This window comes from Pieris napi, chromosome 13, assembly GCF_905475465.1.
Source record: "Pieris napi chromosome 13, ilPieNapi1.2, whole genome shotgun sequence".
Classification (NCBI taxonomy): domain Eukaryota; kingdom Metazoa; phylum Arthropoda; class Insecta; order Lepidoptera; family Pieridae; genus Pieris; species Pieris napi.
The window spans coordinates 7,018,270-7,034,246 of record NC_062246.1 but is presented as its reverse complement, the minus strand read 5'-3'; the positions used below and the strand labels follow the sequence as shown (position 1 = coordinate 7,034,246).

General features: G+C 33.7%; 2 protein-coding genes across 3 annotated transcripts in view; one reads left to right on the top strand and one right to left on the bottom strand.

The window, feature by feature from the left end:
• The window catches only part of LOC125055420 (apoptosis-resistant E3 ubiquitin protein ligase 1), a 30,316-nt gene extending 24,961 nt beyond the window's left edge, over positions 1 to 5,355 (top strand). For both annotated transcript variants that reach the window (XM_047657879.1, XM_047657880.1), the window contains exons 15-17: positions 587 to 739; positions 1,176 to 1,370; positions 1,724 to 5,355. In XM_047657879.1, the coding sequence (XP_047513835.1) occupies positions 587 to 739; positions 1,176 to 1,370; positions 1,724 to 1,894 (519 nt within the window). In that variant the 3' untranslated portion in view covers positions 1,895 to 5,355. The remainder of the gene's footprint in view (positions 1 to 586; positions 740 to 1,175; positions 1,371 to 1,723) is intronic.
• A 280-nt stretch (positions 5,356 to 5,635) lies between these two features.
• LOC125055640 lies at positions 5,636 to 15,179 on the bottom strand. The gene is made up of 10 exons (XM_047658111.1): positions 15,073 to 15,179; positions 14,507 to 14,624; positions 12,207 to 12,407; positions 11,314 to 11,464; positions 9,969 to 10,121; positions 9,096 to 9,159; positions 8,344 to 8,471; positions 7,241 to 7,383; positions 6,587 to 6,766; positions 5,636 to 6,323 (listed from the first exon to the last, which is right to left on the bottom strand). Exons 2-10 carry the CDS (start codon positions 14,620 to 14,622, stop codon positions 6,230 to 6,232), a joined length of 1,230 nt encoding a protein of 409 aa, XP_047514067.1. The 5' UTR covers positions 14,623 to 14,624; positions 15,073 to 15,179; the 3' UTR covers positions 5,636 to 6,229.
• Positions 15,180 to 15,977: the final 798 nt, after the last annotated feature.

The window sequence follows — 15,977 nt, the reverse complement described above, 5'->3', positions numbered from 1 at the left end:
TTTATAAATTTACATGTTACATGTGAACTTAGCCTTAATGCTTTAATTGTAAAAGCGAGATAGCCTATTCCCAGTTAATAGCCCTATCTCGCTCTTATAATTTATTTACAGTCTACTCTCGATAATTTGAAAATTTGTATTTGATGTAAAAATTTAGTAAATTATCAAAGCACAACAATTCTTCGTTGATGCACCAGTCAAGACTAACGCTTGGTTATTGAAAACAGTAAATTTCTAACTACTTACGAGTCGTACTTTTTTTCTATGAAAAAATCTGATGACTGTCAAATGCGTTATGTATGGAAAAATCAAGGACTCGTAGGAATTATTACTCGTATTTTGGATATAGAAATAGTATCTTACTGCTATTTCGCCGTTGCTGAAGTATCTATCTCTAATATGAGTATCGTAAAAATCAATTCATTAAATGCGTAATTCACTAAATACTATCTAATGTAATATTTTGTTTTAATATCAAGTATATGTCTTGAAAAAATGTAGTAGTGTAAAATTTGAGATACAAATAAACATTTAAATTTTTTTCATATCTAACGTCCTTCATATACGATTGATTTGGCTTTGACAGGTGACAAATAGCACAAAAATGGCGTATTTGGATGCGCTGGCGCAGTGGCGCCTTGCAGGCCGATGGCGGGCAGAGAGCGACGCCTTTCTACGCGGGCTCACTTTACTCGTACCGGATAATCTGCTCGCAATATTCGACGAAAATGAGTTGGAGGTATTATTAAGATTGTTAAACTACATGAAGCATGTGTGTAACAACAATAATTGTTTATGATTTAAACATTTTCTACCTGAAAATGATTTATAGAGTTTAAATAAGTGTAATTTAATAATCTATGTTGTGTTAAAATAACACACACATATATATATGTTAAATTTTTGTGTAAATTAGGTTAGACTTAAATTACTTATTTACTTTAAATTAGACAACACGAGATCTATAGACAAACCCATTCAAAAAATTAAGTTCATCAATTAGTTTCTGGCAGATGGATTATACAATTAGTCCTTTGTATGTTTCTGCACAGCTTTACTTCAAATACGCCAACATTCAAAATTTTCATACACAAATAAAAACATTTCCTAAAGGATTCCAGGAATATCTAAAGATTAATATGTTCAAACTAAATAGTACTTCATAATGTTTCCAGTTATTAATGTGTGGCACTGGCGAAGTGGATGTGAGCGATTGGCGGGCATATGCCCTGGTCTCGGGATCGGGTCGCGAGTGGGAACGGCGTTTGAACTGGCTCTGGGCTGCTCTCAGCAACTTCACCAATGAAGAGAGAGCTAGGCTGCTCCAATTCACCACTGGATGCTCCCAGCTCCCGCCTAATGGATTTCAGGTACTTTGACAAAATAATGACAGTTGACAGCTGACATGTAGGGCGATATTCAGACTTGAAAATTCCAGTTTGTTTTTGACAGACGACAGTTATAGTTAATAAATCCATAGTCTCTGACCAATTTTAACAAAGTTTTAACCAAAATATTTTATTTACTGTCATTAGTGGTATACATACATAATACACAGTCTTTAAACTTCAGAAAAAAGGAGAGAATTTAATATTAAGATGCCATTTTTTTAAATTTCTCCGTAAAATAAATGCGTTTTAGTACCAAATTAAAAATAATTTTCGCTTTTTAACTTTTCAGTAATTTTCCTTTTTTACCTTCTACATACGTTTTTATTTTCCAGGACCTAAACCCGCGGTTTCAAATAACCGCAGCGCCTACATTCGGTGCCTTACCCACAGCACATACATGTTTCAACCAGCTCTGCTTACCGGATTATGACTCTTACGAACAAATGGTCCACGCACTATTATGGGCTATCAATGAAGGAGGAGAGGGATTCGGTATGATATAATGCGATGCGGTTTAACCGCTGTGTTCCCGATAAATTGACATCAGTCGAGATATTAAATAAATAGTATTTGAGTAATAATCGATATTGCATATAAAAATGGCAGTATTTATGTTTATAGTGTAGTGTGTTTGAACGGTTTAGCAAGAAATTTAACTCACAGTAGAAAGAGACAGCTATATCATCTTTCATTACGATAGACAGAGATGCGTTATAATCAATGTTCAAAATGCACACTAAATATCTAGTCTTAAATCAAATATTTATTTTTTAGTTATCTAGGGAATTAAATAGCAATAATATTTCCTTATATATTTTAATATTTATAAGGAAAATTGTTTCAAACGGTTCTTGGGTTCTACGATGATTTTTTTGACCAGCTGATTTTATTATATTTTATTAACCGTTAAAAATCTCAGACCGATAACACTTAGCGCAAAAATTTAGTTTCGAACACAAAAAAAGTGTGATTAGGGTTTTGCTGTCGACTTTTGCATAATAATGCGCTGCAGAAACGTATATTGTAGATACACGCCGATAAAAAACATTGCATTAAAAAAAAAAATTTGAACACGAATTAAATACATCGACATAACTCGACTTATGTGTTCAACAGTCGTAATCAAGATCTCTCGTCGAGTTAACTTGCGTTCACAACAGCTAGAAGATTTACTTTATTTATCTACAGTACTAGAGTAAACCAAAGAATTAATGCAATCCATGATATTATTTTAATATTGTTCCTATTTTATTTTTTTGAGGCTATTTCTCTATTTTACTAATAAAACTGTATTGCACAAATATCATTTATTTTTTATATTATAAATAAATTTTATTATTTCGCTAACATTATTTGTTATCTAGTCATATATGTGATGCGGAAAAGTCTATCCGCATAGGCATAGGTATATTTTTCTTGAACATTTTGGAATGCGTGTGTATACGTTCAGGCCAACGCAACGCGCTCGTGAAATAGGGTGCATAAGTATTCCACTAACCAATTTCTATTTAATTATTGTGATAATGAAATAGAAGAATTCGTCAAACATTCGTAAGAAATTTCATTTGTGTGTGTGATCACAAACAGGCGAAATTGAATACTACCAACATCCCCTTGTATGCCCTTCATAAACTAATTAATACTTGTAAATTTTGTTAATTGTTTAGTAATTATTAAAAACCTTATATTTTAATTACGTTCTTTGAATGTATATTTTTAAGGAATTATTATGGAATTGTGGACGTAATAGGACTAATATATATCAACTAAAAGCCTGCATGTAACTACGGCCTAATTGAGTGAAAATTATCTATGTAAGCGATAGGGAAAAACCATCAAAATATGGCTTATGCTGCCAGTTTTAAAAATATAATAATTATGAAACGTATACGTAATAAGACATATATCAAATACTCAAATATACATCGAATAAATAATCGCAAGTTTGAAAGCGTAATTAAACATGGATTTTGAATATGTGAAAGTGAATTCTGGGGTCACATTCTTTGTACTCAATATGAAATATCAATTTTAAAATAGTATATGAAAATCTCAGTGTACATGTATTTATTAGAAATAATATATGCCTAAAGTGAAAACCCCATATGTAATAAACTTTGTATATAAATCACTTTTGTTAGATACGCTAAATCTATTATTTTATTTACGAAAATCAGGCATTTTAAAGGAACGTGGTCGGTCGGTACCCGGTCTACCGGGTTTTCTCTTGCCACTAGGTTGTAAGTTCAGTTCACCTTGGGGTTCTGTTGTCCGCCATTCGGTGCACATGTTTCAGATACTTGACCCTGTTGCACTTGAATGACGATGAATATATAAATAAGACAATGTTGGCGTCATCAAGGATGTTAAAAATTTCTTCATTGTAGCGAATACGTCAAACAAAATCTTCGCAAACAGGGCCAAAGGTTCCTCGAAGAAACTTCCGCTCGAAAATAAGGAGAGCAAGCTTGTCTTTCTTGCTAGGGTATCAGTGTTTAAAACCATAAGTGAGCACTGGCCGCAGCAGAATTACTATATTAATTTCGGAATATTCGGTACTAAAAATATTTATTTTTAATAACCATTTTTATCTTCCAAATTTCACCCTATTTATAGTATGAGCGCTGTAGCATGGTGCGGGTGACAGTTCATAATTTTGATTTTATTTGTTGACTAGATCATTCTGGCTGGGTTAAATTTAAGTTCACTACAGTTACTGATGATTTAATATATTATACGAATGTGGTACAGCTGAAATACTAAGTAATATTTTGTAAATTGCGGCAACTTTCAAGATTGAAACGAAAAAGTAAGCAACTGTCACCCGAACCATGCAACAGCGCACATTCTATAGTCAATGTATGAATTCTGGTAGATGACGCGTAAAGTCAAAAGTGATTTATGTACAAAGAGAATAAATGTAATTTCTAATGTTTGGGGAAAGACCTTCTAGTATAGATATTCTGCAATACATAGGTTGTGTTTATTGTTTTGTGATTTAATATTAATTTGGTGGTCTAATAATTAATATGGTTTTGTTTATGGAGCCCGCTAATAGATAATAGACAGGAGACGCCACTTTTGTGGCTTTATAGTTGTATGGTTCTATAATCTATAGTAAAGAGGCTTATTTCATAATTTAAGCTATAACCAATAATATACATATTAATATTGTAAGCGATTTCGTCTAACCCTTGGTTTATAGCAAGATTCCGAAGATGATTGATGAGTCATTGTTCGTACTCAGACCTTGAATCCTATCCGTAAAGATATAGTTCTGACACAGATCTTGGCAAGAATTTGCGTCTCCAACTTGCCAATTAACCAGAACTAGAGTTACCTTAAGAATTACTTGTTCATGAATCTCTGATAACTAAATGTGATCTTATTTTATACGTAGTTTTAGAGTGTTGATAGTTAAATCTACCTTCGTTGTGTCACCTAGGGTTGTTGTAGAATCTAGTCATTTCACTGTAAATTCAGAATGGCTTAGTTGGTAAAACCCATTGCATATATAGGATCAAATCCAAGCGGCACCTACTTGCTTTCAAAACAATATTATCAAATCCTGTGTGCTCCACTGCAGGGTTACATAGAAACACGGCCTTATAAAACGTGGACTAAACACATTTTTTGCCATTATTACATTATTAATGCAAACAAATGGTAACCATGGTAATATACTTTAATCCACGTTTTATAATAGAGCTGTTTATGTACTAAATTAAGAACTTAAACAAGCTACTTACTAAATCTGTACTAGTAAACAAAAGACGTTTGAAACAGTAGATTTTAAACAACTAAATTGATACAAATTACATGAAGACGTCAAAATATATTGTGTAGATTTTTTAAGATTTCCGAATGTGTGCAATATACAAAATACAGAAACTGTTTCCTAAACATTCCCAATGTTGTAGTAGTCTTAGAAATGTAAGACTGAATAAATAATTTATTGAACAAATATGCGTTTTATTTATTGATTCCATTTATAAAACTATTTTTTTAAATATCTCTCTTTACAAGTTAAATTGTACTTTATTATAGATTTTCCAAGTAAATTGTTCAAATCAAGTTAAATTCATGAATTAATGGCACCATTTGACAATGGCTTTGTGTGTTTCATATGCAATAATTTATTACGATAAACTTCGTACAAATTGTAATTTATTATAAAAAAATTAAAATATAGACATTCCCCTGTGAGTAGATTAAGCAAGGAAATCGTAAAATTAAACAAATGATAATTATAATATCTTTATTTCCATTAAAATACAATAAAACTTAACTAGCAATAACAAAGTAGAATACTTACCAAAATCGCATACAAACGTACATTCTAAGCGTATGGCGCCACAAAATCGTAAAAAAATACCTATTACAAAATGTGCGTCAGGCAATTTCTATGCAAATAATTCCGCGAAATATGACAAAAGGCAGTTAGCAGCCATTGAAGCATAATTACTAATAATTATGTTTTTTAAGACGGATCTTAGATAAATTAACAAAACAATAAGAATCTATTAAGTAGGAAAATGTTAACCTATTACAAGATTTTAATGAGTATTTAACGACTTAAATCAAAACCTTTACTTACCGACCGTAGTATATACATATATAACCTGCATTCGTTTAATTATATAGGTATTAAGAGAATATTAAAAAGTATTTATATCCTCGAATCATGAGACAACCATATTATCATGACTCTTTAAATCGATACCTTTAGTTCTAATGAACATGAGGGGAATAACCTACCTTTTGCGAAGGAAATATAGCTAGATTAAAGTCTATTCGATATTATCTAAGACAATGTTTAGAAATAGGTCAATAATTAGTTAACAGCCATGCCTTGCAGGTACTAATGACCACATCACAGCTTCAGGGACCGACATTGGTTGTCGAAGCCAACACCGAGCCATTCCTAACATACTGTAAGAAAAATATAGTACTGTAGTTATATTCCCAAGCGTTAGATCAACCATATTTTGTTATGAATAAAGTTTTGTACCAATTTTGAAGGTAATTTAATGTTGGATAGGGCGTAAGACGGTTAACTTCAACCCTTTAACTCAAAAGAGATATTAATTACACTGGAAATCGAACTTAGAATCTCCAGGTAAAACGTATTAACAAAAACATTATTACGAAAGCCGTGTCATAATAAAATAAAATATTTGTCAAAACTGTCATACCGCGTAAGAGGTCGCGGCCACCAGTTAAGCTGCTCACGAGTGGTCGCAAGCTCAAGTTCAAGGCGAGTAAGACGCGCGCGAACTTCACTCAATTCGTCTCCAAGCACCGCACTTTCTGCTGCCGTTGCTAACATCTGTTCGCTCAGGGCTCGGCATTCAGCTGATATCCGTTTTCGAGTCCTATATAACGTTAAAGGCAGTGTTTTAATTATGAAAAAAAAAATTATATTGCGTCGGTTGATTCTCAAATCGCAATATCTAGAAGATATATACCATTATTCTAGGCTTAGACAGAGTGAAGGAATATGAACTGATTTTTACATAATATTGAAACCGCTTCTTTAAAGTAAGAAAAGTTGAGTGGACTTGGTGAATAAAAAAAATAAGCTTTTAAATCAAAATAAGAATATAATTTAAATAAATTTTATTGTAACGGTCACTTGATAAATTGTGAGAAATGCCTAACAACAGCACTATTAAGTACTCTGTAACTTCCAATGTTACGATCTCGATAACATTAAGTTTTTGTACCGCGCGATTTCAAGAACATTACAGCTATTAAAAAAAATCATACAAAAATCTCAGGATCGCTATTGGATGTTGTAGAGTACCAGCTCTGGTATATATCTTTTAAATTAAAAAAAATATACGTACTGCATTTCAAGCTTCAACTGCTTGCAAGTATCATCTAGAAGTCTCTGTCTTTCCTCCACATCTCGACGAAGAGCTTTCGCTTCTTGTTCAGAGGTTGCGAGCATACATTCATGCTGTGTAAGGTCCTCCTCCAGGGCTGATATCTGGAAAGGAATGAATCGGTAAATTTTAAACAACTAATATCACAACAAAGGCCTATTAAACCGTCATAGTCATATTTCACTAGGTTTAATCTTTCATTTAGAGAGCTGGAGCCCGAACGAACAACTAGTGAATGTCGAGGCTATTCAACTTCTTGAGATCACGGGCCTAGTGTGAAGATGTTTTTTATTTTTTTTATTTATTTGATGCACAAAACACATTACAATCTTTACAAAAATAAACTTAAAACTAAGAGATTTGAACTGGATTTTAACGTAAAACTATGTGCACACTGCAAAATTAATGTTACAATAATGAAAAAGCTCATTATTCACTCAGTATTAAAGGTAACATAGTAAAAAAATAAGAACTTCCTCGACACCAGTTTAACGATGAGGGTGGGTCAAGTCATTTGGGTATACCAGCAACCAGGGCCACAAGGGTCAGCACTTAACCTACGATGGAGGATGTCTTTAATGACACTGATGAAATTATTAATATTGTGACAGAATATGTCCACAAGTAAGTGATTGCTCTTTGCCATCTCGTTATATTGACGAGCCATCCTGGTCAAAAGGTTGTAATACGAAATGTTATTTTTATAAATTTGTAGGGAAAATAGATTGACTTCATTAGATCTACGGGCACTAAATTTAATGTTAAGGCTTATGTGAGCTAGTAGTTCGGGAGAGTCTATAATGGAGTGGGTGATTTTGTAAAGGTAAACTAAGTCGAAGATTATGCGTCTGGATTCTAATGGTTGAACTTTAAATTTCAGGAGTCTATCGCAATAATTTAAGTTTGAAAAGAACCAAAAGTGCTCTTGAATCCTAAGTGCACGTGAATCCTATGTTATAGGATTCATACCCCATATATAAATAAATTAATAATATAATACAGGACTAATGTAGGATCTATTTTTTAAGGAATTTATTAAAAGTGCAAAAATAACATTGACTTACACGTCTATAGGCATGGTCCCGTTGCGCTTGCGCATCCATTACAGCGGCCCGCTCTAACGCCAACGATTGTTCGGCTGAACCGCGAGCGGCCCTTGCGCAGTCTAATTCGTTGCGAGTGTTTCTCCACCCTACAATGAGGCAATTGTAAGGTGATTTTTCGAAGTATTATTTTTTTATGAATGAAAGCGTATATACCGTGTTTATATGTTTAGTAAAGTTGTTTTTCTATACAATCTGCAAATACTCGCCGACTTGAAGGTAGTCCACGTTTTATAATAATAGGACCAATAATTGTAATGTAAAGGGAGGGCGAAACTCGCTGAGTTTCTTGCCCATTCTTCTCAGAACAAGGCCTCCTGGTAGTTTTGCGAACGGATGGCGTAGTCTTGCTCTATCGTGAATTTTGTAAACGTTGACATTCATAAGCATGCTCTAAGAAGCATCTAAATTGAATAAACGTATTTTGATTTTGATTTTGAATAGAGCATGGGCTAGAGTAAGTGGAATTTAAACTATTCCTAAATTGTTACTGATCGCAACCGGTTATTTTTAATTTTTACATCGCGTTTTGCATGGTTTCCAACAAGCATGATAATGCCCAAAACTGTCGAAACCCTACAACATTTATTAAATGTAATAATCACAATATTTACAGAATATATTAAATTGATATCACCTACTGCTATTGCCTTCTAAAACCAAGCGAACGCACTAAATACATACATACAATTTTATTATAATCAATTATATACCGATGCTAATTTCCGACATTCGATCTTCCGCTGCGCACACATCTTGTTCTAACTCGATTTTCTCCTGTAATAAAAAAACATTAACGTTAGTTACATGTCATAAAATAGTTCATATAACAATACTATAAATAGCTTTTAATATTAATTTAATTACATTCTAAACATTTTTATGAAATATATAAACATATTCTTAAGAATCTTCCTACAAACGCGCATGCTCATTTGACTCGTTTAGTTGTTCATGAATTGACGTAGAACATCTATCCGAAGTGGAATCACGTCGGAGAAGGGAATAGAATATAAAACAAGTTGTTGGACATGCGCACGGGCATTCCTTCGTTTAACTTTAAAGTTATACAGTTTATGTAAAGTCAGTGAAGTGAAAGAAGTGAATTATAGTGAATTAAGTCATTAATGGAGTATTTATTTTCTTACCCTAAGAACTAGATCAACTAGTTTTTATTTATATATATAAAAATGAATCCCTATTTCCCTTGGTTCACGTATCACGCGTGAACGGCTGGACCGATTATTGATGTAACATTAATGTAATGAAAATGAATATCGTTTAAAACAAATGCTTCGATCGGAGTTATTATATTGATAAAACAAATATAAAATAATAATTAATTAATTATATTTAAAAAAGGTAAGATATGCAATAGACTATACTTATAATTAGATCATGTCACATGTTTGTATTATAGCGATTTAACTTAATCCGAGAAATATGAACGCAAGCATGGTCGTTCAAAGTACACTAGTTTCCAAATATCAGTAAATATTAATTAGGTGAGGTTTTACTGTCTCACGTTTGTCGTTTATGGTTCGTATGTTTAAGCTGTAAAAATACACATGTATTGTCAAATCTACCTTCGTCAATAAAGCCTTTTCAATTTCTTTCTCCTTTAGCAGCTGCTTCAACCGCTCGAGTTCACGCATTGCAAGTCGCACCTTTACATTGTCCGAATCTAACAAACTCTTCAAGGCCCAGACTTGAGTACGCAGGCGTTCAGAACAGCACACCTTTATTTAAGACATATAATACGTAACAATTTATTATATATGTCACCGTAAAATTGTAAAAACCGTTAGATTGTAATCTATCTCGCGAGATTGTAAACTGTCGAAAGATTGTGAACCTCAACGAACTGCTTACAAATTAACGTATTATTATTCGGTAGTTATATGAAATTGTTGGGAAGTAAAATTAATCTGTAATTGACCAAAGAAGTTTGAATGATAACTAAGTTAGTGTAGTACAATCTACCGAATACCGATAACCGATAACCGATAGATTACAATCTAACGGTTTTTACAATTTTACGTTAACATATATATGGCTCTGATAATAATTCAACCGACAATAATGTTACCTCTAATATGAGGAATAGGCTACATTTCCACTACCTACCCCCTACCTGGGTAACAAAACAACGACCTCTTCAAAAACCGACTCGATAATTTCAACAAATCTGCAGAGATGTCATCGACAAATTTTGTTTTGAACACATGGCAATAAGCGATGTAAACAAAATGGAAATATTATTTATTTAAATATCCGTCCAAAAAAGTCAAATTAATTAAAGTTAATAATTACGACTGTAATTTATGACTCGACTAAACTCTAGGAAAATTAATTAAAAATGTTATTTTAAAAGAAATTATCATCCAAATCCTATTCTCCGGCACTCGGGGATGACAACTACGAAAAAGTAAAACTCCGCGCGCTTCTAGACAAACAGTTATTATATCATTATCCCCACAATACTTGTAATCATGTTTGGAAAATATGATTAAACACAAAGTTCCGTAGCTTCCCCAGTATCGAATAATATAAGTAATCGTTTAGCTTAGAGTGCCTTAAAACTTATTTCGCAAGTTATTAATTGCATATAACTAATTGATATAATTAATTTAATTGACGAGTTGGTTAGTACCCCTGACTGCGAATCCATGGGTCCCGGGTTCGATCCCCGGCTGAGACGAACATCGATGTGATGAGGATTTGGTGTTGTGCTTAGGTCTTGAGTTTTTAAATATGTATTTATATGTCTATCTATCTATCTATAATATGTATGTATATCCGTTGCCTAGTACCCATAACACAAGCTTCACCAGCTTAGCATGGGACTAGGTCAATTGGTGTGAATTGTCTTTACAAAAAAAAAAATATATATATATATATATATAAAAAATAATATAATTGTTATAAAACCTGAAATTCCAAGGTCTTCTTGAGACATCGAACCTCTTCGCGTCGTCGTCTCCAGGCGGTAGCCAACATGAATCGGCCAATTCTTGCCGCCGCTTGCTGCTCACTCGCATTATGCAATCCTGGTGAACGGACCACGGACAACCTGTCCTTTCTGAAAAAAACAACTACATTAATACCATCTCCGTCGCTGGGTAGTAAATGGAAATGTATTATATACCAGAAAGTCCTGGGTTCAATCCCGGCAAGGCGATAAAGTGTTTGGCAAACAAGGTCGATCACTGGTAAGGATTTCATAGAATACATCCAGCTGTTTTTTAAAGGAATATAAAGTCAAAAGATACCTTCTAACGAGCTACTAAACTCAAAATAACTTTATATTCATATAATAGGTAAACAAGTACACTTATAAACGTCAACAGAAAAGATGTTAAATTCATTCTAAATTTTCATTTAGACATGGCGTAGAGCGGACAAGAAACTACGCCACTCGTTTTAATCGCCAAGTTTTGAGTCATACAAATTATTGTTTGAACTGGAGCAAATCAATCCTAAGGATTAGAATCATTTAAATATTTGTCAAATTTATTAATTAATTTACGGTTAACGAGAGTTTTGAATTTATTCAGTGATAATTGTCTAATTTCGGTTGGGAGTTTGTTGTAAAAACGAATACAATTTCTATATAAGGAGTGATTCATCTTCTGGAGCCTGGTTGATCGTACGCTTAGATTAGTTTTCTTTCGATTATTATACTGGTGAGTCACCATTTGTTTAAAATTGCTACCAGAATTGTGTTTCACGAAAAAAAATACTGACATTTCTGACAAAAAGTTTATAGACGCAAACTCATGTTTACACAAAATATGATTAATTAACAATTAACAATGGAAAACCTGTCTCTCTTGGGTCTATTCGGTGTGAGATCCTCCATAGAGGCAGCCTTAGGCCCAATCTTAGCCCGCTTAGGCGTAGCATACTCGTCGAGGCAGCTTTTGATGCGTGCGAGGTTAGGACTCGGTGCTGAACTCTTTCCGGTAAACTTGTTGACAGTCGCCGAGCAAACGTGCTTACGGGGTACTCGTTGAATGCGCCGTCTACAATTATTCGTGGCGTTTTCAGTTCAGTATTAATAATAGAAATACGGCAACAAAATAACTGAGATTATCAATATTTTGTTCGATGTTCTATTATTCATTTTACCGAATTATTTAATTCAATAAAAATATTGTTATTTACAATTTATTAGCTGATACTTAATATACGTATTGAGCAGTGTTGACTAGGCCAACCAAGCCATCCCTGAGGTCGTCGTAGGTTCGAACCCCGGCTGTCATGCACCTATGGACTTTCTTTCTATGTGCGCATTTAACAATCGCTCGAACGGTGAAGGAAAACATCGTCAGGAAACCGGCTTGCCTTAGACCCAAAAAGTCGACGGTGTGTGTCAGGCACGGGAGGGTGATCACCTACTTGCCTTTTAGATTAACAAATGTTCATAAAACAGATACATAAATCTAAGGACCCGACCTAAAATGGTTGTTGCTCCACTGATTTTTTTTTTAAATCATATTCTTAAGACTGTCTGTCACATAAGTATTTTTTTATTTTTATAATAATTTTATGATAGCCAGCTGCGGGGCTGTATACAAGTAAGACCTACAACCTAATAATCCAACGATTACAAAACAAAGTGCTCTGTAGAATAATCAATGCTCCCTGGTACATTCGCAATGACGACCTAAAAATAAAAAAGATTGCTGGAGCCCACGAACAAAGACTCAACAAACGTTAATGTTGAGGCTGTTCAACTTCTTGACACCAAGAGCCTAGTGCGAAGATTGAAAAGGACAAAACCATTCGAATTATTTTGTGTGCACGTAAGTCTTAAGTGCTAAACACTGGTAAGTGGAGAAAAATAGTAGAACAGAGTGTTCCCCTTAATGGAGACTGTTAGCAGTGTTATTGGACACTTTCTTATGTTAAATATTCTTTTTAGTAAATTAGTTTAGTTTTAAATTACTTATTAGTCTTAAGTTAGGCTAAATCGTATGTTAAATGATGTCTTTGTTCCGATTTAATTAATAAAAAACAAAAGTATTAATAACATGTGATACTGTTTCATTTTTTACTAGCTTTCGCTTGCTTTTCCCGCGTTGCGTGCATTTCGTTCATACAATCGAGATCAAGAAAAAACGTAAGAATATGTATTATATAATATGAATTTGTTATAATATTATTGTACAAAGTTATTTGCTGTAATGCAATCATCGTTTATCGATTGGTGACGCGTGGGTTACAGTTGCAAGCAAAATTTGCAGGAAAATTTTAGTGCACGAATAAAGACATAATAAGGTAATAATAATAATATATCTTTATTTTAGTACTGCAAATATAAACACATACAACTTTAACAGTTAGTAATAAAAATGAAATGTTGTATTTATATGGACTGTATTATGTTTGGACATTTTATAGAAATAACATGAGATAACATTTTTTTACAAACTATAGTTAAATACAATTATTTCCTACATGTCAAAATCGTTTATCAATTATCACATGTGTCGTTTAGAACAACATACCGGTTATATTGACCAAAATCAAAAGTCCCGGCGGAATTCTATTGAATTCTATCGGTTTTTACGACCAAATATGAGTAATCCCTTCGATGTCGTTATAACAGATTTTGATGTATATTTTTTTTTTATATTATTTTATTTGGACACCCGGAAAGTTGGGGACAGAAGTCATAAGTCCCTATTATTAAATTCTAAAATAATATATTTACTATAAGACCCAATTTTACTTTAGACCATTGTTTCACCAACTGAGGCTCTACTGCCTTGCGATTCTGTAACTCACTTTTCGAACTCACACAGCGGTTTTCGCAGCGGCGGTCGCGCTCAAATCAGTCGTGAAGCAGTCATTTTACGATTTGGCATTCTGTGAACAATAAACTACAAGGAGGGACCTTATGGACCGCTGCTGCGGAAACCGCTGTGTGAGTTCGAAAAGTGAGTTACAGAATCGCATGGCAGTAGAGCCTCAGTTGGTGAAACAATGGTCTAAAGTACGGACCGAACTGGACGATATTCGAAGTGTGTTTCTCTCCTGAATTGTTCAGGAAAAGAGGAGTTTTTTTTTTAATACCCATCAAAGTTTTTGGGCTATATTCAAGCATTATACTACTCACGTGGGTGTAGCGTATAGGTTATGCCTTTCACGCGACAGCTCCCTCTCTGAAATATCACCAGCTCCCCATCTTGCAACTGGGGAAGCGCTTTGCGGCACTTTTAAGCTCTCACTCATTTCTGCGAATTTACAAATATACATGCACATAACTGCATTCCAAATATGGTATTCTTTAATTGCTTGAAGCCACATTATATTAGGGATACTTTAAATCGGATGACTGTCATCGAAAGAAAAGAAAGAAAATAACTATTTTATTTTAAATCGCTATAGAGCAGTGTTGGCCTAGTGGCTTCAGCGTGTGACTCTCATCCCTATGGTCGTAGGTTTGAGTCCCGGCTATTCCTGCATATGTGCCCATTTAGCACACGCTCGTACGGTGCAGGAAAACATCGTGAGGAAACCGGCATGATTTAAACCCAAAAACGTCGACGGAGAATGTCAAGCACAGAAGGTTGATCCCTATCAGTATGATCACGGAACAGCTACAGAAATCTGAGGCCTAGACCTAACAAGGTTGTGGCACCATTGGAATAAATATAATTACAATACATGTTATGCACTTACCAGGTTTTATTAGTTTCCTTTAAATTCCTTTTATTTATAAATATTAAGTATAAAAGTGTGGCACCTCTACGTTTGATTGATTAGAATGAATTGTCTCATATTCAAACTTACTTCAACCCATATGGATTTTAAATTATTTTTCTACGTTGTTATCTGTAAAGGAGTTCCTATATATTATTATTCATAATTTTAACGGTATTATTTCGTAATATTTCGTCTCTGTCTGTCCAATTATGTTTACGCTGTGATAAAAAGAGACAAACTAGTATTTTAGTTAAAACGATGCATGTACTGGTTTATTTATATAAGTTTCTTTACCGATACATGTTATTATGTTGTAAAACGTAAAACAAAATAGAATTGTGAGTAAAAAATTTTTGACTATAGGCAAAGACGATTAAAATAACTGTACTTTAACTGTCTTTAAAAAGGCTAATGGACAGTATTTAAAATAAAGTCTTGAGGAACAGTGGCGTAACTATACCATCTGGGGCACGTGGCAAATTCTTTTGATGGGGCACTATCAGATAAGTCGTCACGTTGAACTTAATTTAATTTTAATATATTTTCACGATTTCAGAGTACTCAATTACACGTTGTATATGTCCCACTAATGGCCCTAGGCCTCCCCTTTTAGGCAAGAGGGAATGGTCTGTAGTCCCCACGCAAGCCCAATGCGTATTGGAGACTTCATATCAATCCATAGAACATAATATCTTTGGGCCCTCTTGGGTCGGGGGCCCGTGGCATTTTGCCAGCCCTGCCATTATATTGTTCCGCCACTGGTTGAGATTTTCTATATAAACTATGGCTTTAAGGCGTCATGGAGTAAAATAACTTCTAAATATAAATTAATTTATCAAAACATTTTATTTAGTCATGTGTCACAAAACGATCACAGATTA

Coding starts and splice junctions, on each gene's coding strand:
- LOC125055640 (XM_047658111.1), bottom strand. CDS start 14,622: ATGAGTGAGAGCTTAAAAGTGCCGCAAAGCGCTTCCCCAGTTGCAAGA. Junction 12,408..14,506: donor AACCTATACGCTACACCCAC/GTGAGTAGTATA, acceptor GAATAATTGTAG/ACGGCGCATTCAACGAGTAC. Junction 10,122..11,313: donor AGAAGACCTTGGAATTTCAG/GTTTTATAACAA, acceptor TCTTAAATAAAG/GTGTGCTGTTCTGAACGCCT.